The following is a 26,559-nucleotide window of genomic DNA, read 5'->3' as shown; positions in this document are numbered from 1 at the left end:
ATGGGGGTCGGGCCTGGGCTCATAGTACTGTTCGGCACATAACCGGCCGAATCGGTTTAGTTCACACGCTAATTCGGGAAACTGCCACCACTTGAGTTTATTTTTCGCTGAGCACTAGTAGAGAGGCGCTGAGGCTCTGACTGAGCTCGTATAACTTATTGAAGAATATAGTCGAATAGTCAAAGTTGCGATTAATCTGAGTCTTTTGACAGGAGCGAAATGAAATTTGATATAGCCATGCGGTGGTAGCCTACTAGCATACGTACGTACCAGTACTTTAACCCCATCACTCCCGATATGGTTCCGGTCCAAGGTCGGATGACCTACAGTCTGCTTTTTGCTTCCTTGCACCAGTACCACCACCACCACGTTCACTAACTCTTTCAAGATCTATGACTTCTCCATCAAGGCCAGTTAATATTGGCAGTCCACGACAGGACAATGTCTTTCATTCAGGAACACCAACACCAATTGGCACACCCGATCTCCGCGCTTGGCGCGCGCAGTATACTGGAACACCTCCAGTGCCTAATATTCCTGCCCGTTTTACACCAGAAAGCTTCACTAGTGGCTCTCTAGGTCAGAACCTCCTTCCACAAAGCGAATTTCTAGGCAGGGCCTATCGTTTGCCTCCCACTGGAATCAGCCCACGGCCCTCAAGCACCATTACACCTGGAATCGGTCTTGATTCTGGTGCTCTTGACTTGGACACTCCCCTGGATGATCACAAGGCCAAGGTTATTAGGCGTCATCTTTTGATGCGAGAGGAGAGGCAGAACCGGGGAGATGTGAACTCAGCATCTGGCTCAGAGTTAGATGGTCGCGTCTCCAACGATGATACCCCATCTCCAGGTTCCTATACTCCACCTCCAGCAACTTTCAGAGAGGAAACAGAGGCATTTCCTATACCCTATGAAGCTCCGGGCGCAGATATTACGTGAGTCCGTTCTAATTTCGTAAAGGTATGGCGTTCGTTCCTAACAACTACGCCCAAGCCATGACATTTACAAGTGGCACAGCGATCAACGCCGTCAGGCTGGACGGCCTCGTGCCTCTTCTTTCTCAGGTTCTGTGGCACCATTAAATCCTGCCTTCGAGCACATACACGAGCCTGGAGGTTTCAGACGAAATTATGTTTTGATGCACGCGAATGAGCATGGAGAGGAGCGACGTCCGACCAACAACTTCATCGATTTTCTGTACATATATGGTCAATTCGTAAGTTTCTATCCTCACGTAGCGCGTCAATGCTCATCATCAACCAACAGGCTGGAGAAGATCTCGAGGAAGAGGAGGAAGACAGGACTGATGATGAAGAAGCCACCATTCGTGCTGGTCCTTCTGAGTTCGACGCCCACATTGTAGTTGATGAAAACCAACCTTTGCTCAAGCCTCGCTCAACGTCGCGCTCCAGACGGAGAGCTGCTTCTGTCGGTCCTCATGGAGATGCAACAGTCACACAAGCTGTTCTGATGGCAAGTCTCATTCATTCTCTATCAGGGATGTAGTTTATTTAGCTTGTTTATAGCTTTTGAAAGCGTTCGTTGGTACCGGGATCCTATTTCTTGGGAAAGCGTATGTGTTCTCATACGAATATTTTCCTTTCATGCGCTGATAATAGTTCTTTAGCTTCGCCAATGGTGGTCTCTTGTTCTCGATTATCATGATTTCTGTGGTTGCACTCGTTTCCTTATACTCGTTCCTACTCCTAGTCAGGACCAAGTTTGTCGTCTCCGGATCTTTCGGAGGTCAGCTAAATTTTGTTTGAATTGACTGTGTCTAACTCTGCGATGAAGATATCGGCGGTGCTTTGTATGGTCCCTGGATGCGTTATTTGATATTATCTTCGATTGTAGTTTCCCAGATTGGGTTCGTCTCTGCATACACGATCTTTGTAGCTGAGAATCTAAAGGTGAGGATAGCACATTTTATCGATTGTCGTCACTGAACTCGACTTTGTCCAGGCGTTCGTGCTTGCAATCACCAAATGCGAGACGGATTGGCCTGTGCAATATTTCATCCTCATGCAACTCTTACTTTTCCTCCCTCTGGCCCTTATCCGTAATCTCGCGAAGCTCAGCGCATCTGCTCTCATTGCAGATGCGTTTATCCTTGCTGGGCTGGTTTACATATTTGGAAGTGAGATGTCATTCATTGGAGAAAAGGGTATCGCCAAAGTGCAGATGTTCAACCCCAAGGACTTCCCCTTGTTTGTTGGGTGAGTTTCGCTCTTAGAGTGTTGATTGGGGTCTGAAGAATGGTCATAGAACTGCCGTATTTTCTTTCGAGGGCATTGGTTTAGTGAGTTATCCTGTTCCATTCTGGAACGGAGAGATGTTGATGGTCTGGGTTAGGTTATTCCCATTACTGACGCCATGCGTGAGCCACGCAAGTTCCCCAAGGTACTGACAGGCGTCATGATCTTCTTGCTTTGTGAGCACCTTTTCAATATTTTGTTATCTTTTGAGCTTCACCGTGCATTCTCAGTCCTGTTCGGTGGTGGTGGTGCATTGTCATACCTAACTTTCGGTCCGGATGTGAACACCGTGGTGTTGGTCAACCTTGACCAAACGAGCAAGCTCACGCAATCCGTAAGCCTATCACAGTGATTTCATCAATGAAATCTCACGCCTGTTCTCTCGATTTCAAGGTCCAATTCCTGTACTCGCTCGCCATCCTCCTTTCTATACCCCTCCAGTTCTTCCCTGCCGTGCGAATTCTCGAGAATGGGCTCTTCGTGCGGAGCGGAAAGCAAGATCCTCGTGTGAAATGGCTCAAGAACCTATTTCGCTTCGGGCTTGTCGCGATTTCCACTATCATTAGCTGGGTTGGTGCCGCGGACCTGGACAAATTTGTCTCTCTGATCGGTAGTTTTGCTTGGTAAGTGCCACAACGATACTCACTTGAGAGTGATGACGGATTAACGATGGTTACAGCGTTCCTTTGTGTTTCGTATACCCAGCGATGTTACACTACAAGGCAGTTGCCAAGACGCGCACGGAGAAGATCGGGGATATCATTCTTGGCGTATTTGGTATGGCCGCAATGATGTATACCACTGCGTTGACCATCAAGGTATCAAGACCTCCCTTGTTCATGTGGTAATTCCGTACTAATCTGATGTACACAGCTGATGGCAGAGCCTGAACCATCTGCTGGCCTTCCTAGCTCGTGTTGAATGTCGAAAGATAAAGACCGTGTGCGGTGCTGTCATCAGTAGTTAAGTGAAGCGCATCCAGGGACACCCATGCCTTACCAGGGGATAACTTAATAGATCTCAGACCTTTCTAATAACACGATGTTCTGCGTTATGCCAGATGTCATTTAACATGTCTACATTTTTACACGACTGTGGGAAGATGATCAGGGCTCGTTGCAGTCGTGAACCATGTCATCATTATCACTACTCTACGTGAAAGTTCTGTTGATCCACGACTTTGTTGCGGGTTGGACTCACTTCCTCGCTGTCAATATAGCTAATGACAGCTAATAACTGGTATCGCACTTGCCACTGGAACGTTGGTGTGGAAGTATCTATCTTGAGAATCGATCGCATTTGACGAGTACTAATCCCGTACTTAGATCGCCCTTGTTCACCTGTTGACAGTGCGGAGAGCAGTTAGGCATGGGCGATAAGGAGGTGCTATTGTCAAGCGACGGAAGTGAGGCTACCGCGCCGCAGATGGCGGCCTTCTCCAGAGTCCCTCAACATGCGCTGCACACGTGTTGACACCCATTTTCTGATCATTGTTCCATAAGTTCTACCGATCCTGAAGCCCTCATCGAAAACACGCTGATCACCACATAAATGCCCTTCGCAAAGAGCTGACATTCTTTGCTTTCCCCTCCAGCTGGAGCTCGCCAGCCGTGTATCTAGCCCCCCTCTTTCATTCGAGCCCACGATCATCTTTTAACATTATATTGTTCCCTTTGTTCCATTATGCCTGTAGCAACTAATGTAACTAGTTCCGTTCCCCAGCCACGCTCCATGGTCCGACGAAAGCCAGCGCCAAGTATTGTGCTAGATGCACGCTATCCCTGTCCTGACCCCGACGACCCATTCGCTCCCCTCTCAGTACTTCGCACCAGAACTGCCAGCACGCTCGGTCTCCTCACCTTCACTGGTGACTCAACGTCACAACTCCCAACTCTTCCGTACACCGGTGGCGGTCCGTTCCCTCCTGATCCATATCAAGCTACACCGCCAGCGAGCCCCGCTGTCACGGCTTCTCCTAGCCAAAATCTAGAGTTCCTTACGACACTCAGCACTAGAAGCAGCATTGATATCTCACAAAACCTCCATGAAACTACCGAGTCAGGACGATGGCCGCCGCAATTTTCACGATGTGATTCGCCAAGCATCCGTACTTTGCCGACTCCCCAGCGTAGGCGCTCGCGATCAGCCGTGTCGCGAAAAGAAGCACGAACTAATACGTGTTCCGTATCGCCCGGGACGTCACCGTATGGCCATACAAATCTGCAGGCATATGTATTGGCTAGCTCCAGAATTCCCTCTCCTGCGCATTCTGCACAACCTTTTCGGATGCAGCACGTCGGCCACGGCAGCGAGAGCTTGCTCCCCCTTGTTATTCCAATAACTCGCCATGATTCAGCCCCTGTGCTATCCCTCATGTCTGAACCTGCTAGTAGTAGTAAGGGGTCAACGTTTTCATCTGAGCCGATGAACACTTCGCGTTCTCGTGTTGGGAAGTTTGCGCGGTTCCTTCCTAGGAAAAGCCGTAGCGGTCTCAGTCTCGCTGAATTTCCAAGTGAGACTGGGAACGTGAAACACCATCACAACCATCGCTCGTTCCCCTCGATGACCGTTGCCCTCGGGGCAAGTTCGGAGCGCACGTCCAAGGAGAAACACGTTCCGGAAGAGAACACATTCCGCCCACGCCGCAAATCATCAATGTCAATGCTATTTCCGGCGCTCGTTGCTGCAAACATGCAATCCATTGATGTGTCTTATCCCTCCACAGGAACGTCTATTTATGACTCTCCTATAAGTGCTGAGCCTGGGAACATGTCTGAACCCAGTAGCACTACCTTGTATTCCCCCTCCACTTTCGTGTCTGGCATCTCTGAGCCATCTCCTGTCACTCCGAAGAAACCTAGGCCTCAGACGATGCAACCTCAGCAGCGACTTGTCGATTTGACTGAGCAGCCGCCACGCAAAAGACGGTCGTCGCGTCCTTCTACCGCTCCTTCTAGCTTCGCACATGTTTTCGACGAGAACGCCCTTCCGACAAAGAGGCAGCTGCTAGATGCAGCGTCTTGTGTTGTCGTGGCTGAAAACGGCATTAGAGTTCCATTTGGCGACCTCTTCCGGGATCAGAAGACGGTCGTTATATTTATCAGACACTTCTGGTGAGATTCCAAGTCGATCTTGAACGCGCTTGAGCTTATTGCGTCATGCCAGGTGTCCGATGTGTCAAGACTATATGTTTTCTATCGCCAATACTGTAGATCCACAAGTACTCAAGCAGTCAGGAATAAACCTTGTAATCATCAGCAATGGCTCGTACAACATGATCAAATCTTACCGACGTAAGCATGCCACTCTTCGTTTTATTCAACCCATGCTCATTTTCCCAAGAGATCTTCCGGACGCCCTACGCGGTGTATACCGATCCTTCTTCTCGCCTCTATGGCATTCTGGGAATGACTTTGAGGTCGGTCGAGCCAAAATCAGAACGTCGCGGTAGCTACGTCCGACATGGTCGTGCGGGGGGCATTGCAATGGTCATCGCGAATGCTCTGCGTGTCGGCATGCCGCTCTGGGAGAAAGCCGGCGATGTCACTCAGCTTGGTGGCGAGTTTGTCCTCGGACCCGGGTTAGTTTATTATCTAGATGTTCTGCTAACACAAACTTATCCATGTCACAGAATGACGGCATCGTACGCGCACCGCATGCGAAGTCGCAGCTCGCATGCGCCTATCGTTCGGGTGCTCACGGCTGCAGGTGTGCATGTTTATCTCCGTAGCGAGAAGCCGAAACCTGTTGTCTCATCTGATCCGGCCGGCCGGGCCTCTCTCGTTCTTGAGGTGGATGAAGAACAATGGATGGAGGAGCGACGCCGGAGTCTTGCCAGAATCCGCGAGCGGAAACGGGCCCGGAGATTAGGCGTCAGCGTACCTCCCAGCAGCGACTCCAGCTCTGAGCAAGATGCGGGACGTCGAATCAGACATGTTGCAAGTCATATGACTCGAACTGACAGCATAGCGGAAGAAGATGAAGAGTATGTTATTCCGATCCTGGGGCCAAAGGCTGCAGCGACCATCAACAGCCCTCTGCGAGGCGCTGATGTTGACGAGTCGAGCGATTCTGCTGAAGACGACACCGACGATTCATCTGTAGATACGCGGTCAATAACAGGCTCGGACGTTGGATCTGAGAAAGCTCATGTCGGGCTGAGCAACAAACCTGGTGTTGTCGAATTTATTCATGACCTTTCTCCACCCATACCGCTCCTTATCTAATACAAACTCGCATTTTTGAATATCTTCTAATCTTACCGGAACATAACACGTACATCCACTCACCAGTAGGTCCAGGAGCTGAACGACGAGATGGTGATCTGCCGATTTTCTGAAGGATTGTCGAACTTATCAAAGTTAAAATCACTCGCCCAAGCTTATATGTGCTTTGTTGTGGTTATCATCAAGCGTTAGTGGTGTACCGGTAACATTGGGTCTTCCCATGGCCTAGCACCGGGTTCGACTCCCGGCTGACGCAGAACTTGAAATTGATAATACAATTCAAAAACTTTTTGCATTCCTCACACATGAATATGCCCAGTTCGGGTGATCAGTGCTTCTTCGTCCCCATTTTCAGTGGGCTGTGTTTTACGGATCTTCGGACTGACTTTGCGCTCGGCAGACTTTGACATGTTTTGCCAGACCCACGATTAGTAGGCTTAGACTTTCCGTTCAACAGTGAACACTGTTCACTGTTCACCACTACCATTGAGTGAGGATGCCCCGGACACGCTGAACTTGATCTCCACAGATAAACGATCGATTAACAACGCATAGATACTACTGGCGTTGCGACTACACCGAGCATAAATATATACGATGCTAAGTAGTGAATATGCCTACTTCAAATTATCGTAATGACCTCAGTACTAGGTGTATCCAGCCATGATTTTATATCGCAGTAAGGGGCTTCATCATCTTCATAGAACCTCCCATCGACATGGAATATGCCCACGCGGCGGAACTCTCCTGCGCTCCCAGCAGGAACGACGATCAAGCCCGTTAAGTGGCCGGGGTTCTCCCCTTTATCTGAGCCAACTACGACAGCCTTGCCCTTGTCAGCGCCAATTCCTGCACTGTCATAGTCAAAATACCCATAACCAATATGTCGTTCCCGCCCCTTTGAAGGCACGGTAACTTCATTGGATTGGCACCTTTTTGCATGGTTGTTTGAACCTATGTCATCAGACTCTCCCCCGCATCCTATTTCGATAGCCTCTGTCGATGCCACAACCATCTCCGTGTTCGTTGAATGGTCCTGCGGTGTCATCGCTTCCGCCCGAATGTCATTGCCATTAGTGTCGTTACTAGTGATCTGGCGGGAGGTAGCAGGTCGTCTTGTGGGTGCAGTTTCTGTGGTATGCGCGTTTTTCCGATGCACAAGACATGGCACCAACTTCAACAAGTTTGTTATGAAGGAATGACCTATATTTATTAGCTTCGATCCCTTTTTGCCTTGTTCGCCATTGCACATTCGAATATCGACATGTTCTACCGGAGAAGCAGAAGTGGGCTTGGCATTCGGCCCGGGAAGGGTGGTAATTTTGATTTGGTCTGAGTCCTTGACCGCTAGCTCCGTATCAACAGTGGTATCAACGACTTGAGCAGCTGAAGCTGGCAAGCTTCGGACGCTGCAAGCTCCGTCGCGTTCTTCAGGCTCATCACCTGTCTCCGCCACCGAAACACAAGGTCGCTTTAGCTCAAACAACTTGGGCTCTGCGGGATCCCAGGTCACATCTCTCACGATAGCTCTAACAATCAATCTCCCGCCTTTCACCTGGCCAAGAGGATGATTGCCGGAGACTGGCATTGCGTCACATGATTGCACGTCCCATATGATGTTTCCGACTTTTTTGTCCCATCCGGCAACGACGCATCCAATCGTGGCAGCCCAAGACCACGATGGTGCAAGAAATCGCTCTGTAACAAGACTTCCGTCAGATGGGCAATCTCTGTACCACAGGAGGTCAGAGGACAAATTGCGTTCCCATAACCCAGCGATGTAACGATTGCTACTTCCCCACCAACGCTGGAAAAGCTGAGCGATCCCTGAGATCGCCATGAGCCTGTCAGAGGGATCCGAAACAGCGCGTTGCGTGTAGTCGTGTAGAACATTCCGCCAGGCTGTCAGCAACACCTCTACGTCATTGCTCGAAAGCGTCCTACACGGTGTGCGTGAGATCATCATACATGGCAAGCGCAATTCACCAAGTTCTGTCGAGGGAATGTAATTCCAGATGTCTCCGATTTCGTTCATTGCTGTCTGGCACTGATACTGGAGAGTGTGCGAAGCGTACACCAAGGTCCTAGGGGAGAGAAGGCGCTCTTGGAAACACCAAGCTCGGCGATTCACTGGCTCTTGGGATGACCTGGCATCCCCATCACTTTCATCAACTGAAATGGTACCGAGCTTCCCATCCGGGCACCAGAATGGCAGTAGTGTTTCAACTGGTTTTCTGCGGTTATGGAGAAATCCTTCGCTGACTTTCTGCGAGCTGGCTGCGATGATTGTTACGTATGCACATCGGTATATATCGCACATCTGCGGAATCTCGCGCTGCTTGTCTTCGTCCGAATCTTGCAAAATGCACAAGGTATCGGCCCAAAGATAACGGAGATTGAGACTGTGGGTACAAAATATGGCATCTCTGATGGTTTTCGGAAGGAGGAGTATGTCGATTGATTCCAGGTACGTAGAGAGTTTTGTGGTGCAGACGCTGTGCGGTTGCGGTTCACCCCAGACGTAACTAAGCGCTGCATAAAAGCCTTGCGTGCCTTCAGTGAGAACAAGTCTTGGCCGTTCTGGATCCGAACAGTCTATTACACGGGTTGGGAGGCTTGCTTCCTGACATTTGGGACAATCATGACGAAGCGTGCATTGTGCAAGGCAGTCCAATGCAAGCTTGAAGGCTCGAGGAGATGCAACCTGCCACACCAGCTTTCTGCCAGGGACAAAGGCAGCCGCATTTTCATCTAGCAAAAATAGAGGTTCGTCATATCGCACGAGAAAAAAAGAAACTCTGTACCTGGATCGCACCGCACTTGATACCTGGGCGACCAGTCGTCTTCAATCATGACTTTTAGGACAATATCATCTTCTGAATTTCGTTTTTCGAACCGTACAGTTATTTTGAAAGTCTCCTCTGGCATAGGCGATTCCTTTTTCTTGCGGTGCTGATACCAGAAAGGAATCTCTCCCCAAAGAATATCACACCAATTGCATCCTTTATTTTCCCCATCATCAATCTCCTGCCAAGTTTGAGTGGTGTATGAGAAGCCTGCTTTAGGATCTGACGAGTCCTTTGCAGTCCATGCGATCTGAAACGGCTCGAATGTAAAAATTGTGCTCGAGCAGTAATCGCAGACGAGGGAACCATTGCGCAATCCCATGATGACTATGAGCGTCAATGTTTGAATCTCAGTATTGATGAAGAATTTAGAAGAGTCCCGGTACGTACATTATTTCACAACCTCAAGAACAGACCACGTACGATTGCTAGTCCAAGCTTACGTTGACGAGCAAATGGACTTGGAATGAACACACGACTCCTAGGCCTGGCTCCTGAACACGTGGTACTAGCAAGGCTGAGGCAAAGGTGTAGCGAAATCTGTAAATATAAAACTCTATCAAACAGCGAATTAGTGATCATTCTGAAAACCGGCGTCCACGGGCTGAATCGGAAAAACGTCCAGCCCAGCATCACTATATGCTACAAGAACAGTGGAGCACAGTCCAAGACTAATACTTACGGTGAATCTCCAAGTCCTGAGCATCATCGTGCAGAGCATCCCACTGTTGCACGACGACCGTCTGTATTTGCTCGAGTGCAAAATCGAACTGAGAAAAGAGTTTTATGACAGCATCGACAGGGAATCATTAATTACAAGTGGTACTACCCCTAATAGTAATTGTCTTCGTTTTTTCATGTCTATGGTCTGGACGTAGCCTTACGTGGGATGATTGATCTTGAAAGTTATACTCCATGGTAACAAGCTTGAACTTACCTAGTCTCCCATAGTTGGATCTTCAGACTTTGATCGAAAGATGATGGTATCCTCGACCGATGATCTCCATAAGTACCTAGCTAATCATTAACTAGCTGGCTCTGCTCTAGACATCAATGACCTCAAGCTTGCCAATAGGCCGCTTTACGAAAACCGGATCGCCACGGAACGTTGTGGGTTCCAAATCTGCATTAAGCATATAAATTCTATCCTCGTCGATCCATATGTCCTCTAGCTCTGACTCGGCGGAATCGAACTTTCTGTCCGAAAATACGACCTGGACATAAGGCAAGGATGTCGTCAAGCTCCCTCCAGATCTACCAGTGGAATCGCTGATGTATATCGTGGATGGTTCCTTCACCACTCGTCCTAAACCCCGCCTGTTTGTCACAGCTAGCGGGCTAAAGTCCATCAAATGCAACATAAATTCCGAATTTCGTGTGCCGACAGGGAGTGCCTGCAATACTCGATTCCCGCTAATGTGAACTTTGAAATGATATGGGTGCCGAAAAATACGAGTATTTGAAGGGCCCCAATGTTGCCATGGTATTGGCGTTGCTGCCATTCCGTCAAGGTCGAAGAAAATCCTCGTGGAAATGATGATGACCTGAGTACTAGAAAAGGAATCGGTACGAGAAGAGGACGCTATGAGGCATAGGAGTCGATGTGTAGGGTCTGAAGTGTACATCGTCCGCTGGGCTTGCGTCTGCGGTTGCGAGCTATGGCCAACATCATCTATCGGAAGGCCCGGGAGGCACCATAGCATCAATGAGACAGGCATCAGGAAACACGCCAGCAATTCCGGTGCCTGGGACATATCCTCGATTGAATAGAGCTTCAAGTTATCGGTTATAACCAGCAATCGATTGTTTCCGAGGAAACAAAAATCGATTGTGGTGTTGGGTACTACGCCGCTGAGGATGCTCTAAATTCAGAATCAACTGTCAAGTCTTTCAACTATTTCAGAATAAAGCTCACATTGGAAGTCGTCGAGTGTTGCCAATCCCAAATCTGCAGCTGCCACTTCTCGTCCGATGAAGTCCAATTTTCATCGTCCAAGCGACGCCACAAAGCGATATGCCTCCCCAAACCTTTGAGCTTTGCACTTATCGTTTTATGGTGGTTGTCCGAGTCGTCCAACAAAAACAGTCTCTCTCCAGTAGCCTGAGGGTGAATATCATCTCCATCTAGGACTCCGAGGTTAATATAGACTGTCTTGTAATCAACAACATAGACAACGGCGATCAGGTTTTGTGCTGGGTCCATAAACACATCGAGGTTGTATGAGTGGGGAACTGAACACAAGGTCCCTGGGAGCCAATTGCGTTGAATTGATTGTTGTGAGGGCTTTGGAAGTATTGGAAAGATCGTGGCCGTATCTTCATGTGCGTTCCACGAGTAGAGATGCCCACCAGCAAATCTTTTCCCCCGATATGGATGTGGTACCCTTGTTATGGGGACCGTTTCGAAAGAGTGGATGTCAACCTTGAACCATGCGTGAGCTTTATCTCTCAAAAGTTGCAGGCGCTTGGAAACAGTAATGCTATTGTCCGTGTTGGGGACAGGAAGCAACCGTTGTCCACTCAGTTCAACGATGTACTGAAGCTCGGAGGAGGACATGTACATCTCACGAAGGGCCTTACATACCTGCAAGAGGATCGTAAGAATAGGAGTGACAAGTCCATCTAGGACAACAATGACACGAGTTGCGACTCACGGATGCACAGTGAAGAATATCTCGGCAAGAAAGGAAGCTCATAATGTAAATCAGGAGTTCTTCAGCAAGAGACAAGAACCCTATTTGGGGATTCATTTTGCAAGTTGTCCACTCTCTTCACCACTTGAAGGTGAGAGAAGCAACTAATCTCGACCAGGTATGAGTGGGAACGTGAGCGCTTGGCAAGCGCCCACAACTTTTACAAGCATAATTTAACGAGTCGGAGTCAGAGTGTGAAGTCTCCGTTCACTTTAATGTTAACGTTCAGGAGTCGCGACTAGTCAGCGCTAGCGACGACAATGAACGAGCGTGTTACCCAACGTGTGACGAAATATCTCAACATCGGGCTCATCCACTAGCCTGCCTACGAGAAACTACGGTTTGAAGAAAATTATATGAAGTACAAATGACCGGACATCAAAGACATCTCGAGTAGGAAGACTGGCTCGAGATTCCGATCCAGCTGTCCAGCTCAACATCATCACATGCTGCGAAAAACAGCGGAGATCTCGACAATTAGTACGCTGGAGTTACTGGAGAGTAAATGGCTGATCGTCTGGTGAATCAAACTGCATGAGAGCGGTTGGGGAATGCTGGACAAGCACAGATCAAGACTGATACTTACGGTGACTCGCCAAGTCCTGAGCAACTTGAACACCGTTCGGAGTATCCCGCTGTTGCACGACGACCGTCTGTATTTGCTCGAGTGAAAAATCGAACCGAGAAGAGTTCTACAGCCAGATGACGAGAGTTAGCATCGACAGGGAATCATTAATTATAAGTGGTACTGCCCGTAATATGTCTTCGTTTTGTAATGTCTATGGTCTGGACATACGTAGGATTGGCCTCGAGAGTTATACTCTATGGTAACACATGCTGAAAGCCTAGTATCTCGTAGTCAGATCTTTAGGCCTTGATCGAATGAAGATGGTATCCTCGACCGATGATCTCCACGAGTACCTAGCTAATCATCAACTAGCTGGCTCTACTCTAGACGTCAATGACCTCAAGCTTGACAATAGGCCGCTTTACGAAAACTCTATCGCCAGGGAACGTTTCGGGTTGCAAATCTAGGTTGAGGATGTAAATTCTGTCCTTGTCGATCCACATGTCCCTCAACTCTGACCTGGCGGAATCGAACTTTCTGTCTAAAAATGCGACCTGGACGTAAGGCAAGGATGTCGTCAAGCTCTCTCCAGATCTACCGGTGGAATCACCGATGTATATTGTGGATGGTTCTTTCACTACTTGTCCTAAACCGCGCCTGTTTGTCGCAGCTAGCGGGCTAAAGTCCATCAAATGTAATATAAACTCCGAGTTTCGTGTGCCGACAGGGAGTGCCTGCAAGACTCGATTCCCGCTAATGTGAACTTGAGATTGATATGGGTGCTGGAAAACACGAGTATTTGAAGGGCCCCAATGTTGCCATGGTATTGGCGTTGCTGCCATTCCGTCAAGGTCGAAGAAAATCCTCGTGGAAATGATGAAGACCTGAATACTAGAAGAGGAATCGGTACTAGAAGAGGACGTGGTAAGGCATATGAGTCGATGTGTGGGGTCTGAGGTGTACATCGTCCGTTGGGCTTGGATCTGCGGTTGTGAGCTATGCCCAATATCATCTGTCGGAAGGAGGCTCCGTAGCATTGATGACATCAATGGGACGGGCATTAGGAAACACGCCAGCAATTCTGGCATCTGGGACATGTCCTCGATTAAATAAATATCCAAGTTATCGGTTATAACCAACAATTGATTGTTCCCGAGGAAACGAATATCCAAGGGGCTGTCGGATGTGCCACTGAGGATGCTCTAAATTCAGAATCAGCTGTCAAGTCTTTCAACCATTCCAAACCAAAGCTCACACCGGATGTCGTCGAGTGTTGCCAGTCCCAAATCTGCAGCTGCCACTGTTCGTCCAAAGAAGAGTTGTCCAAGGTGCGCCACAGAGCGATGTGCCTCCCCAAACCTATGAGTTTTGCAGCTATCGTTTCAGGGGGGTTTTCTGAATTGTCCGACAGAATCAATCTCTCCCCAGCAGCCTGAGGGTGAACGCCATCACTATCCAGGGCTCCAAGGGAAATATAGACTGTATCATCAAAAAAATAGGCGACGGCAATCAGGTTTTGTACTGGGTCCATAAACACATCGAGGTTGCATGAGTCGGGAACTGAACACAACGTTCCTGGGAGCCACTTGCGCTGGATTGATTGTTGTGAGGGCTTTGGAAGTATTGGAAAAATCGTGGCCGTGTCTTCCAGTTCGCTCCACAAGTAGAAATGCCCATCAGCAATAACTGCTTCCCAATATCGCAGAGCCCTTGCTATGAGGACCGTTTCGGAAGAGTGGATGTCAACACTGAACCATGCGTGAGCTTTGTCTCTCAAAAGTTGCAGGCGCTTGGCAACAGGAATGCTATTGCCCGTGTTTGGGACAGGAAGCAACCGTTGTCCACTCATTTCAACGATGTACTGAAGCTCGGAGGAGGACATGTACGTCTGGCGAAGGGCCTTACATACCTGCGAGAGGATCATCAGAATAGAAGTTCATCTAGGACAACAATAACATGAATTGTCACCCACGGATGCACATCGAAGAATATCTCGGCAACAAAGGAAGCTCATAATATAAAACAGGAGTTCTTCAGCAAGAGACAGGATCCCTGTTTTGGGCTTCATTTCGTTGTCCATTCTCTTCACTACTTGAAGGTGAGAGAAGCAACTAGCCTCGACCAGGTGTGAGTGAGAATGTGAGCGCTTGAGCGCCCACAATTACATGAAATAATGAATTCAACGAGTTCGAGTCGGAGCGTAAAATTTCCGTTCACTTTGTTAACCATGACGTTCAGCGGCGACCATGAATTCAGAACGAGCATGCCAATATTATTACCCAACGTGTGATCAATGGCAGGCTCATCTACTAGTCTGCCTACGAGAAATTACAGTTTCAAGAAAATTAGATGAAGTACAAATGATTCATGACCAAACATTTGTTAAAGACATCTCGAGTAGAAAGACTGGTTCGAGATAAGCCTGAGAGGGTTGCACACAGATATGATTCAGTTACTTTACAAAGAATCATATGAAACAGCAGAAACGCAGGCGTTGGTCAGCACGTGAAGTCCGAGAATGCTGTGGTAATTTCAAGATAATCAGCAACATCTCTGCTAGTGATACATTCACCGTATTCGTCTGGGAATGGGACAAAGGGAAGACTCGGATAATCTTCTCGTACGAACCTAGAACGAAAATTTTGGTTTAGCTGCACGTAGTGGTAGGCAACCCCCTGGGGGTGTTCGTCTCCAGTGACTCGTATCGAAAACGCCACGTATCACCTATGATGCCAAGTCCCTCCATGACGAGTGTAGAGATACCTAGGTTCTCCAGACGGGCAGCGACAGACCTGCGCCTGCAACGACGACAGAGCGGCGTATGTCCGGCACCAATTACGCCGAAGACCAAGCCTTCAATCCGAAGTCTTTGCTTTGAGCCAAAATGAAGACGCTAGTGCAATCGAAATGCGAGAGCCGCACCTGTCTCCTGGAAAGAGACGCCATGATACTTGCGCTGGCTCCTGCGAGAAGTTGAACTTCGAGGCTGCGGGGGTTTCTACGATTTCGTCATTCAAGGGCAAAGGAATGAGTGAATGGCGAGGTCGATCGAACGTGATAGGTTTCAATAACTGCACCAGTGGCATAGCGTAGCGCGTGAATGGCTTGAGAATAAGGTGTGCCGAAGAAGACGTGGTATTACACATACAAGGGTCTCTGTGGGCCCGATCGTGCTGCATGCGCCTATCATGATGCAGAGTCTAGATTTCGGTATCTGACGAGAGTCTAGAGTGATGTGCGCACCACCGCAGCTGCCTACTGAGAGCATCATGGAACGTCTGCCTCGGCTACATCGCAGGCAGTAGTGGCCGCTTGGGATCTGAGCGATGGAATGCATCTGACTCATCAGCGTAAAGGGCTTTGGGAATGAGGGATCTCAACCAGACTACTAGACTTCTTAAGCTTGCGCCTGCATTGGCAAGCAGCTTAGAAAACCAAGGAGACGTTCTATCAAAATGTCAAATTTAACCTAACGAGCGTGTTGCCGAGCGTGGCCTTAGTGATCTGGGTATAATCATATCACCGAGACTGACCACACAAACATTGATGCCATGCCAGGCGTGTTGTGGTAGACGGCAGTGAGTATACTGTGTCTGCCACACCACGTCTGACTACGGGACACTGCAATTTAGGATCATAGTAAGTGAAATCAGCGCGTGGTCACTTAACTGGAGACGTCACTTGAGCACAAGTTCAAGCGGAGATTCGCAACTTAATAGCGTCCGTAAACCATCCAGCCGTCGTACGCACCCCTCGTTTTCGTCAAGCTTGGATTCATGGTACATTGTTCTTGCGCGAGCTTGACTTTGTTGAGTAGATCCTGGACAACGTTACATGAGTCACAAAAAAGAAAATAAGCAACGAGTTCCATCGATCGCCCTTGATCAAAAGTTATGACAAGAGTGGGATTTGAACCCACGCCCTCTTACGAGGATGAGAAACCTGAACCTATCAGGCAAGCTTTCGCTTGAGTCACACGCCATAGACCGCTCGGCCATCTTGCCATATTCCCTTAAACCGTGACTTGTCAGCAACACTAGTCCAACACGAGTACTCACTTATACGTGAGACTAGTCTCTCATTCTTCTCGACTGTGGACGAAGAAGGGGGGACGATTTACTGCAAGCTGGAGCAGCACGAGTAGTTAGGACAGGACTCGACATTTAAATAAATATTGGTGCAGAACTCACAGCGTCACATTCGTCAAAATTGTATTGACAAAGAACATCATGGTCGGCGTGCATTTGAGGAGCTGAAGTGGGCTGTACTTGAAAGTTGCACGAGTTACGTCAATCGGTATCATGCATCGTTGCGATCGTCATTGGAGGCGTAGATCCTTGGAAGGAGAATGTCTAACCGAAACAAACGCCGGTAAGTCCGGGTGCCGTCACTTGGACAGGCAGACAGGGCCAGACTTTCGATATGATCAAGCGTGATGGTGGAGAGGCTATGTGTATTCGGCCACGTCTATCTGAATAAATCAGCTACATTGTAGCATACACACGGCTCTACAACTCAAGGGGATGTGAAAGAGTACAGTGAAATGAATGATTACGGAGGAATATAATGTCAGGAGCAACAAAAGGGAAGCAGGAGACTACAGACGTCAGTAAGCACAATGGCGTGAAAGAAGAAGTAAACATACATGGTGCACTAGTCGTCGCTGGCCTCGCCGGTATTCTCGGCATCGCTTGATGGTGGCGGGGTGCTGCTTCTTCTTGCGGCTAGCTTTAGGTGCGCCAGCTGCAGCCTTTGGCTTCCTGGGCTTTGGCTCCTTGCCGCGATTTGGGTTCTCGGGAGCATCCCGCCACATTGCTGCAATCTTGGAGGTGTGTCAGACATGAAAGGGACGCATATATGCGCATATACGGACCTCGGACATGGCTTCTTTGATGGGTGCGCCGGGATGTGCCTCCTTCCACTCTTTCATGTGAGCTTGTACGAAGAGGTTGTATGCGCTTGGTGCGCGCTTTGGTTTGTCCTCCTTGTCTGTGATGAAGTGAGTAGGATGAAGAAGAAATATAAAGGGACGACGAACCAGCTTTAGCGGTCTTGGCATTAGCGCGTTTTGTTGCGGCCTTTGTCGTTGATTCTTTACGACGGTGAGTGGATGTTTATAGAAAAAGACGCGTTAAACTGACCTGTTGCTGATTTTGCCATGATGGTTTAGGATGAGGGTGAATTTTTGTTGATTGAGGTTATCGATCTTTAAACGTAGTCGCGTCGGGGTTTAAACGCGACGTGTTATTTGTCACGTGGGGTGGTCAGTGCACCTTGAGCTAATAACGGGAATAGCCGAAACCTATTTGAAGACGGAATCATTTGACATTGATCGCATCAACCTTTGTTTTCGTAGCGCTCGTCGTTCCAAATTAATCCTTTGACCCTGTTAGACTCTAGAGACCATGTCTCCGTCCGCTCTTTCATCTGCACTCCTCGCTGTTGCAGCGATTACGCTTGTTCACGCTCAGCCCGACCCTGCTGACCCCACTCCTCTCGTTGACAAGCACTATGCCTATCCGTCTGGTATCGTAAGTGTGCTTCAGCGCTTAATAGAATTGTACTCATAGTATATTATCAGCCTTACCAAGTCGACTATAATACTGCTGCCCTTCGCGGTCCCCAAGTCGGTTACAATATCTGCAACTCCACAACCGAGAATCAGAGCTCCATGTGTCAAACTTCGTTCGTGAACCACATAGACGGTTAGTTTCGCCGTCTTTTAATTCATTCACCGTTTCTAAAATCATGCAGACTTCTGCCTCTGGGCTCCCCCACAGCCCAACTCCACCATTGGTGACACCGAAGGTCAGGAAGTCGCCTGGTGTACGAAGCCGGGACATGGTACTCGTCTCATTCCCGCCGGTGCTCTCCAAGGTGTACAGCTTATCAAGACCCCCAACTACATTCAAATTGCCGGTTTTATTGATCAGACCCAGATCAACATTGCTGCTAGTGACTATGGAGGCGAGTTGGATCCTCACGGTGCTGATCTTGTGAGCAAAAATTTATTTTGAGATATCTCCGGTGGGTGAGCCTTGACGTGGCTTATAGCGCGGTAACCCTCTCGGCGGTCTCATGTACTCTAACGCGTTCCCCAGCAACGGCGGTAACAATGACTCGTACCAACAGGTCATTGACTGGACAAAGTAGGTTCTTTCCTGCCTCTTATCCACCTGTCTCATCTCCCTTTCAGCTTCATGGGTGGCAACGGCTTCTGCATGAAAGTCTGCGACCCCGCCGGCCAGAACCAACAGGCCCTCTGCCAAAACATCTATGACCGTCTCGGGTGCGCATACAACGCACCCAACAACGCACAGAAGGGTGTTTTCGAGGTTTGCGATGGTGACGACATGTCCCCCGTCGGTGTCTACACCACCGGCGGTGCTACGTCGACCTACTTCCAACCCCCTGAATCTCTTGGTCCCATCACCACCGTGCCATATACCGCTACACCTGCTCCAAGCTCGAACTGCGTGACGTACTCGAGCACGTCACTGTACACTGGTCAGCCAACGCCATCAGGCGCGACCGCGAGTTCAGGTGCAAGTGGAGCAAAGTCAACAGCAAGCAGCACCAATTCTGGCGCATCACCAGCTAAAACTGGTGGTGCTGCTACTATGGGTGTATCACTTGGCGCTGGACTTGTTGGTGTGGTGTTCGCGATGGCATTCTTGTCGTAAGACAGTGCGGGTGTTATTGGGTTGATAGGGAGAGGTGTCGTTGCATTCGCATACTGCATTTTTCCTAATGATCATTTTGTTCTATCACAGTTCATAACGCCACACGCATGCATTTTGGTAGAGTTAGACAGACTGGTAGCTTATCATTCATTGCATCGAGACTAGAGTAATATCCACGTTTTTAATGTCATTGATATGCGTACAAAGCCCTCCATTAATTTGGTGGTCCAATAGCAGGCTTACATAAGTTAGCAAGTCGGTCTCGAACATGGAGCCATCATTCATGTAAATCAACATGACTGGATGGTATGGCGTACGCATAATATATCGTCACGGTGATTGTCCTCTTTTCTAGGGGAGACTACATACGGTGCATGCTCCTTGTCGTTGCAACTCAACTGAAAGTTTGAAATTGAATAATCTGTTTGCATGCTCGGTGGTACGTAGGTCTACGTAAATACTCAAAACTTCCAAATGATAAATTTCTCACTCATCCAACAGCTATATCTCGAGATTCCTAGTTATGTAATAATATCGCAACTCAAGCTTTCGAGTAAGTACTGCCACTCGTGCTCACGGCGTCACGAGAGTGACGAGACTACGTTCTAATACGCGATCACCTGATACGCAGTTGATCTCACCTTGCGACTACGAAAATTTAAACGGAATGAAGTCTGACGTAGGATTCCTCTCTCTCGCTGAAGAACTCCAGCTGTACATTCTGCGTTTCCTTCCCTACCGAGATATTCTTCGCTGCACATCTGTGAGCCGCAATCCAGTTTCTATATTGACGGTCCAAGATATTCTATTCTGACAATTCTCTTGCAGGTGTGTAAGGCCCTTCGCCAGGCATATGTGTCCTCCTCCGAACTTCAGTACATCGTTGAACTCGGCGGCCAACATTTGATTCCCATCTCCAATACGGACTCAGACAACCACACACCTGTTTCCGAGCACCTACAACACTTGAGGGACAGAGCTCACGCTTGGTTCAGGGTTGACATCCACTCTGCCAAAACAGTTCCTATACCAGAGCTTTTTCTCTATGAGGAGAGTTTCATAGCCAATGGACATCTTTACTCGTGGGACTCAGACGATGACACGGCCACGATCATTCCAATACTCCCAAAGCCCTCACAACAAATAATCGAGCGTAACTGGTCTCCAGGAACGCTGTGTACAGTTCCAAACTCAACCAACCTCTGTGTGTTGATGGACCCAGCACAAAACCTGATCGCCGTCGTCTATTTCGATGATGAGGAGACATTATATGTCAACCTTAGAGCCTTGGATGACGATAGTTTTCACCCCAAAGCTGCTGGACCAACATTGTTTCTGTCGGAGCTTCCCGGATACGACAACGATGTGGATTCAGAGAGTGTGAAGCTCAAGGTTATGGGGAGGCATATCGCTCTGCAACGTGCTGCTTCAGACTGTGACATGTGGCAGGTGCAGATTTGGGACTGGCAGCACTCGACATCAGATGTGAGCTTTGGTCAGAAACTGTTGAAAGACTCCACAGCTGACTCTCAATTTAGATTATCCTCAGCGGCGATTATCCACACGAGGTTGATTTTTGTTTCCTCGGAAACGATAGATTGCTCGTTGTCGCTGACAATTTGAAGCTCTTTTCAATCGAGGATATGTCCAAGACACCAGAATTACTGGCGTCTTTTGTGCCGCCCGTTCAACTGTTGGAAACACGTCTCCTTCCCTCGGACGGTATTTCGTGTGGCTCACAACCGCAAATGCAAGCCCAACCAACGATGTACACCTCAGATCCGAAACACCAGCTACTCTGCATTACAACGTTCGTGAATGCGTCGTTTGTCGTCTATGTCATTTCTACCAGGATTTTCTTCGATCTTGTTGAAATGGCAGTAGCGATGCCAATACCGTGGAAATGCTGGGGTCCCTTAAACACTCGTATTTTCCGGTGCCCACTAGAACTCGACGAATGCAGAGTTCACCTTAACGGAAGTCGAGTTTTGCTGTTATTCCGAGTCCGCAAGTCACTCTCGAAACGCAAGCCAATATGGAATTGCAAATATAAGTTATGTATCATGGACTTCAGCCCGCTAGCTGTGACGAACAGGCGGGGTCTAGGGCAAGTGGTGACAAAGCCATCTACGCTAAACGTCACTGATCCAAAGTACAAGCGTAACGGTTGTGAGGAGCGCTTGATGACTTTCCTGCCTTACGTCAAGGTCGTATTGGACAGAAAGTTCAGTCTCGACGATTTAGAAAACATATGGTTAGATAAGGATAGGATTTATTTACTCTCGGACAAGCTCGAGGTCATTGACGTTTAGAACGGCCCATGATAGATCGTCGACATTGTTGAGACTATCTTCCATCGTCTATACCTGTCTAGGGGAGACCATAGTCTATGTGCTACTTATACGGATATCGGACTTCTCTGAGATCATGCCTTCTTGCGTTTTCCAGTCCACTCGGCGAATGCTCTGATAGGTGGTCTAAGGCAGTACATAGAGTCTAAAGGTTAAACGTTGAGTATTGAAACCTGGCAATGATCTATCTTCCCAACCAGCTACTAATTGTCCTGCTCTCACCCGACAGATATCCCGAGATTAATATCATAACTCAAGCTTTCAAGTAAGTAGTACCACTCGGGCTCACGGCATCACGAGAGTGACGAGACTACGTAATTGATCTCATCTTCGGACCACGAAAATTTTGACGACTAGGGGTTCGCGTTGCGAACTTCTGACAGCTTGCTCCGATATGCAGGCAATTGGGCGGTTCTGCAATTGCTACAGTTTTGAGTTTCTAGACTTTAGATCTAGGTCACTTGCAACGTGCCAACTGAAGTTCAACTTGAATGTTCTCACGTGACGCGGCTGGGCACACAACGTCGTGCGTGACTAACTTGGTCTTGTTGTTCTTCATCGTCCTTCGAGTCATTCACAGCTTCATTGATAACCGGCCGGTGACTGCGAGTGCTATCCTAGAGACTAGTACTGGAATGGAACTCCTCAATACATTTGGATGTACCTCGAGGTGGAGCTCTTTTAGGAAGTGTCTGTAGGCCCCTACCTTCCCATTCATAAGGCCTTCAGGTCTGAGCACTGAGTACTGAGCCATCCCCACATCGAGCAGGTAACCAGAAATTACCTAACAAGGTAAAAAATGAAAAGTGTTGAGACGCAATCGAACCTTCTTCCAACTCTTTTGCCTTCCTCGCTAACTGAGTGGCTCGTCCCTTATGCTCAGACCATCGCACACGATTGCTTCGTGTTTTTTTGCCTTTAAAGGCAGAAACGCGCGCCGCAGAAAAGCAATCGTACTCGATGTCCATAGCACCCCTGGTGCTTTAAAAGAAGCGCGCAAGATGTGTGGATTTGCCATAACGCACGCGCTATTCATTCACTTCAAGGATCTAATTCTACCCCGCAGATCATATATAACCGCTTCTCTCCTCTCAAATACTATCACATGATGCCTGCTGCAGGACGTAACACGGTACGTCTCCAGCCTACTTCACATCATGGTTCTTGTACTTATGACACTTTCTCTACAGACCCCTGTTGATTGCCCTGTCTGCCACAAGATCATAAGCCGCAAGGCAGATCTCCCTAGACACATGCGTACGCACGATGAACACAAGGAGGCTCTGTACGTACTCGTACCTTATTATACCAGACAGTTCCTGACCCGTTTACTATCTACATCAGTATGCACGCATGTCCATTCCCTGATTGCGATTACAAGACCCTCCAAAAGTCCAACGTGCAAACGCATATTAGGACCCACACCCGTGAACGCTCGAAGACGTGCCCTCACCCTGGGTGCGCGTTTGCTACCACCGATCCAGCAAGCTTGACGCGTCACCGCAAGCGCCTACACAGCCACGAGCCCAAGGCGCGTCGCAACCTCGGGGGCAAAGCTGCTCGACGGTCTGCTGCCGCACCTTACCCATCTACTCGGTTTATGAGGCCTGAGGGAGATATTCCTGCATCGCTAGATCTAAATGACATAACGTTTCCCGAACTCGCAGGTCTCATTCCCTGTAATGCGCTCTCACCTGCTGAGTCCAGCGACTCTGATATTCCCAAATTCTCTGGCGAGCCCGCCGAACTTTCCTGGGAGCAACTCTCCTGGGAGCGACTCTTCCCCGATTTGCCTGCCGAGAGCTTCGCCTCCGTTTATGAACAACCCTCTCGGCTCCCTATCCCCACCTCCAACCACTCCCAGCCCTCAACTGTCCCCGTCGATCTCCACATGCCGCAGTTCGACCCAGAGCTGTTCTCCGATGTCAACTATCAGCACTCTATTCCCGCCTTCGATGCGGACTTTCAGTGCCAGCCTGTCTCCGGAAACCATCTGAATAACTCCCTACCAGCTGAACTGGAGGAGTTTTTGCAGACATATGGCTCGGGGGTACTTTGAAGGCCGCTACGAGTACCCGGACGATGCAGCGTATTCCATGCCCCAGCCCTCGTTCACGAACGAATATAACGTCTAATGAAATCTTTCCTGACTATCATGTTTCATTTCGTTGTCATATCACCTGGATCATCATCGGCATCAGCATTACAATTGCATTTACAACCCGGCATTATCATTATTGTTCATTTATATCACACCACTTGCATCTTCTATACATATCTTCTTCCACACTCTTAGCATTGCAACCTTCAACTTGTAAATTACATTACATGCATCATTACACGAATCTCACGACTATGAATTGATCACCTCATTACCAACATGCCGCAGTCCAATTTCCATGTTTGCCACGGCACCATACAACTGTCACATACGCTTCAATTCCCGATATTCATATTTGAAAGCAATGTATCATGTGAAGGTTTGAACGTACCACTACTCGAGAGTTCGAGAGAACTTGAGGTTGGTATCAACAATAGGTCTAACGTTCGCGGGTACTCGAGACAACATTTTTCATAACAAGGGGTGAAATACATCATGCTATCCACTGCACTACAAGATACTACATTACCTGCTGGCGCTAGCGCCGGGCTGCGCGTCAACAGCTCAAGAGTCCAGACTGAAGATAAGAGAGAATCCCAAGGCGTCATGTCATGGATTGGACATGAGGCGGCATCAGTTGTGGCTACCTTGAATCGTTGAAATACACACCTCCACAAATTTCTGCCCTTCAGATAAGACGACAAGACAAGACTGCAGACCCTTCAAACACCACTCCATTTCCAGCCAGGGGGTGATATGATCGTTGCAAACAACCTGGAATATACGATTGAGCGTGTCATCCCATGGACGGGGAGCACGCGAGAGATGTACGGCCCAGTTGTGACAGGCGTACTTGAGAGCGTCGGAAGCTGATCAACTTCGTTCCTGTGCTTCGTTTGCGAACCTCTGAAAGGCATTCATAGCATGAATGATCTCCCTGTCCGGTAGAAGAAGACTTTGTGGCAATGCAGAGGTGGAATGATCCTGATGTCTTATGCCAGGAACACTGGAAACATCAAGAAATCTGGCAAGGTCTTGAATTGCCCGACGACTTGAAAAGCTGGCAGTAAAGGCACATCGCTGATAATGAAATACTCGCTGATTGTTTCCGATGTCCTCAAGAATTCTTCCATTGTCGCCTAGACGGAGGCCGCGGGAGTGGATTGCCACACTTGACCATAGGGAGTCTGCAGCCATTCTAGTCCTCCCTCGGTCTGCAGCCAGTCTCGTTCTCCCTGGGTCTGCAGCCACTTTCCTCCTTCCCAGTTCCGCAGCCATTCCCGTCCTTGCTGGGTCCGCAGCCACTCTCGTTCTCGCCAGTTCCGCAGCCCTCATGTCCTTCCCGGTTCTGCAGCCAGTCTCGTCCACCCTGAGTCTGCAGCCAGGCATGCCCGTCCACGGTCCCCAGCCAAGATTGTAAATCTGAAGTGCGATCTCCTCGAAGCCACAGCATATAGATGACATCTGACAGTGGTTCTGGTGGCTGAACAAGAAACGCCAATGAGTCCTTTAACCTATGGGGGTCCTCAGGTTGCATAGCTTTGCTTTGCTTCTTCAGTTCTGAGAGTGCATCCAAGAAAGCCGTGCTTGCTGGAATCGCGTTCATCAGCCGGAGAGAGGAATGTGCGAGTAAGGAGTGAGGTGATGCGATATGGTGTACTTGAGGGAGGTCGCAGTTTGAGGGGTCAGAAACGTAGTCGCGAATGGAGGAGTGGTAGATATTCACGGGGAGAGTGCTGTCTGTAGGGATATCCATGACAGACCGTAGCTGTATCAGCGTTGTCTGCACATCCCTTCCTATACCAGGGCCAAGAAGTGTTGAGATTTGCGAGATGGGAAGAGGGTCTGCGAGGGCGGCGACAATGGACAAGTGCATGTAAGCCCGCTTGGGGTCGGCACACGTGGAGAGGATACAATCGTATAGCTTGTACACCTCCATTCCTGCTAGCAGCTTGCTCGTGAGCTGTAACCGAACATGGGGATCACTGTCTTCATCGTCGATAATGAACTTCATCATCGTAGACGCCACGATGAAACGTCTGCCCGCTCGACTCGCCAGCTTCGCAAGGTCAACCTCCGATGGCTGCGGGAAATCGGGATGGCGACATTCCAGCCCTTTGAAGGAATGCCGCAAGAAAGTACAGATGTCGTTGTCGACGTCTGCGCCGTCTAACGAGATGATGCCACCCTAGAAGTTCTCACGGGTATCTCGCGCACCAACGAGCACACCTCTTCGTTCCGCATGACTTTGCTAATATGGGATTCCGAGCGACTGGTGAGCAGAATGTGGGTCACGGGCAGATCAAGGTCATGGAGTGCCTGTGCAAGGGAAAGGATGAGATCGGTAAGCTCGGGTTCGGATGTGCATTCATCAAGGGCATCGACCACAAACGACAAGGGCGGACATCCGGGCAATCTGAGTTGACGTTTCTGGAGGAGTTGGAGAAAGAGAGCCTCCATCTGGTCGCAGAGGTGTGTCTGGGTCTAGTAGAGCGGGATTTTCGCAGATAGCTCTCTTCACATCCTTCTGGATGCTGGGGAAATTGTTGGCGAGCTGGTAGACAAGTGTCACAAAAAAATATCCGGCCGTGCAACGTTTCGTGTTTTTGCGCGAGAAAAAGAACGTCCCCGCTAGCCGCTTTTCGACGTTCGTCTCTTCGGTCACTTTTAGACCTCTCATCCTCTCAGCCACTGTGAATGCATAGCAGACTTTCCGACGCCAGCCGTGCCGTGCAGCCAGACGAGCTGATTCTTTTCTGTGTCGTCCAGGAATCGGTGGATGTATTTGAGGAGATCCACCCGGGTCCCTTGCAGACATTTTGGGTGGGGCTAAC

General features: G+C 48.9%; 9 protein-coding genes and 2 non-coding genes across 11 annotated transcripts; 6 read left to right on the top strand and 5 right to left on the bottom strand.

Annotated features, from left to right (window-relative positions):
- The first annotated feature begins 275 nt into the window (after positions 1–275).
- On the top strand, positions 276–3,407 carry DFJ58DRAFT_804657 (amino acid transporter). Its single transcript, XM_041391044.1, has 13 exons — positions 276–937; positions 996–1,218; positions 1,269–1,475; positions 1,529–1,575; positions 1,630–1,748; positions 1,797–1,912; positions 1,965–2,218; positions 2,268–2,301; positions 2,355–2,433; positions 2,488–2,591; positions 2,651–2,880; positions 2,937–3,075; positions 3,131–3,407. Exons 1-13 carry the CDS (start codon positions 393–395, stop codon positions 3,176–3,178), a joined length of 2,145 nt encoding a protein of 714 aa, XP_041240315.1. The 5' UTR covers positions 276–392; the 3' UTR covers positions 3,179–3,407.
- A 1,619-nt stretch (positions 3,408–5,026) lies between these two features.
- On the top strand, positions 5,027–6,186 carry DFJ58DRAFT_636344 (uncharacterized protein; the record flags this gene model as incomplete). Its single annotated transcript, XM_041381284.1, has 4 exons — positions 5,027–5,370; positions 5,423–5,550; positions 5,600–5,837; positions 5,889–6,186. Coding segments are annotated over 4 exons (1,008 nt in total), but the record flags the coding sequence as incomplete, so codon positions are not given.
- Positions 6,187–6,668: 482 nt separating this feature from the next.
- DFJ58DRAFT_t123 lies at positions 6,669–6,739 on the top strand. The gene has a single exon. It is a non-coding gene; the product is annotated as a tRNA-Gly (tRNA).
- A 112-nt stretch (positions 6,740–6,851) lies between these two features.
- Positions 6,852–10,130, bottom strand: DFJ58DRAFT_39382 (heterokaryon incompatibility protein-domain-containing protein). The gene is made up of 4 exons (XM_041380177.1): positions 10,012–10,130; positions 9,720–9,885; positions 9,288–9,656; positions 6,852–9,234 (listed from the first exon to the last, which is right to left on the bottom strand). The coding sequence occupies exons 3-4, from the start codon at positions 9,649–9,651 to the stop codon at positions 7,106–7,108; spliced, it is 2,493 nt and encodes an 830-aa protein (XP_041240313.1). The 5' UTR covers positions 9,652–9,656; positions 9,720–9,885; positions 10,012–10,130; the 3' UTR covers positions 6,852–7,105.
- A 192-nt stretch (positions 10,131–10,322) lies between these two features.
- On the bottom strand, positions 10,323–12,219 carry DFJ58DRAFT_747914 (uncharacterized protein). The gene is made up of 3 exons (XM_041387563.1): positions 11,984–12,219; positions 11,245–11,913; positions 10,323–11,191 (listed from the first exon to the last, which is right to left on the bottom strand). Exons 1-3 carry the CDS (start codon positions 12,077–12,079, stop codon positions 10,373–10,375), a joined length of 1,584 nt encoding a protein of 527 aa, XP_041240312.1. The 5' UTR covers positions 12,080–12,219; the 3' UTR covers positions 10,323–10,372.
- A 754-nt stretch (positions 12,220–12,973) lies between these two features.
- Positions 12,974–14,472, bottom strand: DFJ58DRAFT_731660 (uncharacterized protein; the record flags this gene model as incomplete). Its single annotated transcript, XM_041386072.1, has 2 exons — positions 12,974–13,792; positions 13,846–14,472. 2 exons carry the CDS (start codon positions 14,470–14,472, stop codon positions 12,974–12,976), a joined length of 1,446 nt encoding a protein of 481 aa, XP_041240311.1.
- Positions 14,473–16,484: 2,012 nt separating this feature from the next.
- DFJ58DRAFT_t122 lies at positions 16,485–16,594 on the bottom strand. The gene has a single exon. It is a non-coding gene; the product is annotated as a tRNA-Leu (tRNA).
- A 295-nt stretch (positions 16,595–16,889) lies between these two features.
- Positions 16,890–17,856, bottom strand: DFJ58DRAFT_747912 (uncharacterized protein; the record flags this gene model as incomplete). Its single annotated transcript, XM_041387562.1, has 6 exons — positions 17,732–17,856; positions 17,629–17,682; positions 17,464–17,579; positions 17,236–17,412; positions 17,095–17,187; positions 16,890–17,057 (listed from the first exon to the last, which is right to left on the bottom strand). Exons 1-6 carry the CDS (start codon positions 17,748–17,750, stop codon positions 16,890–16,892), a joined length of 627 nt encoding a protein of 208 aa, XP_041240310.1. The 5' UTR covers positions 17,751–17,856.
- Positions 17,857–17,934: 78 nt separating this feature from the next.
- DFJ58DRAFT_706919 (uncharacterized protein) lies at positions 17,935–19,537 on the top strand. Its single transcript, XM_041383746.1, has 5 exons — positions 17,935–18,121; positions 18,172–18,295; positions 18,345–18,586; positions 18,645–18,739; positions 18,787–19,537. Exons 1-5 carry the CDS (start codon positions 17,996–17,998, stop codon positions 19,271–19,273), a joined length of 1,074 nt encoding a protein of 357 aa, XP_041240309.1. The 5' UTR covers positions 17,935–17,995; the 3' UTR covers positions 19,274–19,537.
- On the top strand, positions 19,531–21,825 carry DFJ58DRAFT_747910 (uncharacterized protein). Its single transcript, XM_041387561.1, has 4 exons — positions 19,531–19,712; positions 19,775–20,036; positions 20,102–20,758; positions 20,812–21,825. The coding sequence occupies exons 2-4, from the start codon at positions 19,941–19,943 to the stop codon at positions 21,583–21,585; spliced, it is 1,527 nt and encodes a 508-aa protein (XP_041240308.1). The 5' UTR covers positions 19,531–19,712; positions 19,775–19,940; the 3' UTR covers positions 21,586–21,825.
- A 729-nt stretch (positions 21,826–22,554) lies between these two features.
- DFJ58DRAFT_39323 (uncharacterized protein) lies at positions 22,555–24,010 on the top strand. Its single transcript, XM_041380173.1, has 3 exons — positions 22,555–22,756; positions 22,815–22,909; positions 22,969–24,010. Exons 1-3 carry the CDS (start codon positions 22,730–22,732, stop codon positions 23,681–23,683), a joined length of 837 nt encoding a protein of 278 aa, XP_041240307.1. The 5' UTR covers positions 22,555–22,729; the 3' UTR covers positions 23,684–24,010.
- Positions 24,011–26,559: the final 2,549 nt, after the last annotated feature.

The sequence above is a fragment of the Suillus subalutaceus genome (genome assembly GCF_016647625.1).
Source record: "Suillus subalutaceus strain FC151 chromosome Unknown DFJ58scaffold_109, whole genome shotgun sequence".
Classification (NCBI taxonomy): Eukaryota; Fungi; Basidiomycota; class Agaricomycetes; order Boletales; family Suillaceae; genus Suillus; species Suillus subalutaceus.
Note: the sequence above shows the minus strand (reverse complement) of the source record. Positions and strands in the feature narration are given on the sequence as shown.

Coding starts and splice junctions, on each gene's coding strand:
- DFJ58DRAFT_804657 (XM_041391044.1), top strand. CDS start 393: ATGACTTCTCCATCAAGGCCAGTTAATATTGGCAGTCCACGACAGGAC. Junction 1,219..1,268: donor TGTACATATATGGTCAATTC/GTAAGTTTCTAT, acceptor ATCAACCAACAG/GCTGGAGAAGATCTCGAGGA. Junction 1,749..1,796: donor CGTCTCCGGATCTTTCGGAG/GTCAGCTAAATT, acceptor TCTGCGATGAAG/ATATCGGCGGTGCTTTGTAT.
- DFJ58DRAFT_39382 (XM_041380177.1), bottom strand. CDS start 9,651: ATGGGATTGCGCAATGGTTCCCTCGTCTGCGATTACTGCTCGAGCACA. Junction 9,235..9,287: donor TCAAGTGCGGTGCGATCCAG/GTACAGAGTTTC, acceptor TATTTTTGCTAG/ATGAAAATGCGGCTGCCTTT.
- DFJ58DRAFT_747914 (XM_041387563.1), bottom strand. CDS start 12,079: ATGAATCCCCAAATAGGGTTCTTGTCTCTTGCTGAAGAACTCCTGATT. Junction 11,914..11,983: donor ATATTCTTCACTGTGCATCC/GTGAGTCGCAAC, acceptor ATCCTCTTGCAG/GTATGTAAGGCCCTTCGTGA. Junction 11,192..11,244: donor AACACTCGACGACTTCCAAT/GTGAGCTTTATT, acceptor TTCTGAATTTAG/AGCATCCTCAGCGGCGTAGT.
- DFJ58DRAFT_706919 (XM_041383746.1), top strand. CDS start 17,996: ATGTCTCCGTCCGCTCTTTCATCTGCACTCCTCGCTGTTGCAGCGATT. Junction 18,587..18,644: donor ATCCTCACGGTGCTGATCTT/GTGAGCAAAAAT, acceptor CGTGGCTTATAG/CGCGGTAACCCTCTCGGCGG. Junction 18,740..18,786: donor CAGGTCATTGACTGGACAAA/GTAGGTTCTTTC, acceptor TCTCCCTTTCAG/CTTCATGGGTGGCAACGGCT.
- DFJ58DRAFT_747910 (XM_041387561.1), top strand. CDS start 19,941: ATGAAGTCTGACGTAGGATTCCTCTCTCTCGCTGAAGAACTCCAGCTG. Junction 20,037..20,101: donor ATATTCTTCGCTGCACATCT/GTGAGCCGCAAT, acceptor ATTCTCTTGCAG/GTGTGTAAGGCCCTTCGCCA. Junction 20,759..20,811: donor GGCAGCACTCGACATCAGAT/GTGAGCTTTGGT, acceptor CTCTCAATTTAG/ATTATCCTCAGCGGCGATTA.
- DFJ58DRAFT_39323 (XM_041380173.1), top strand. CDS start 22,730: ATGATGCCTGCTGCAGGACGTAACACG. Junction 22,757..22,814: donor CTGCTGCAGGACGTAACACG/GTACGTCTCCAG, acceptor CTTTCTCTACAG/ACCCCTGTTGATTGCCCTGT. Junction 22,910..22,968: donor GATGAACACAAGGAGGCTCT/GTACGTACTCGT, acceptor TATCTACATCAG/TATGCACGCATGTCCATTCC.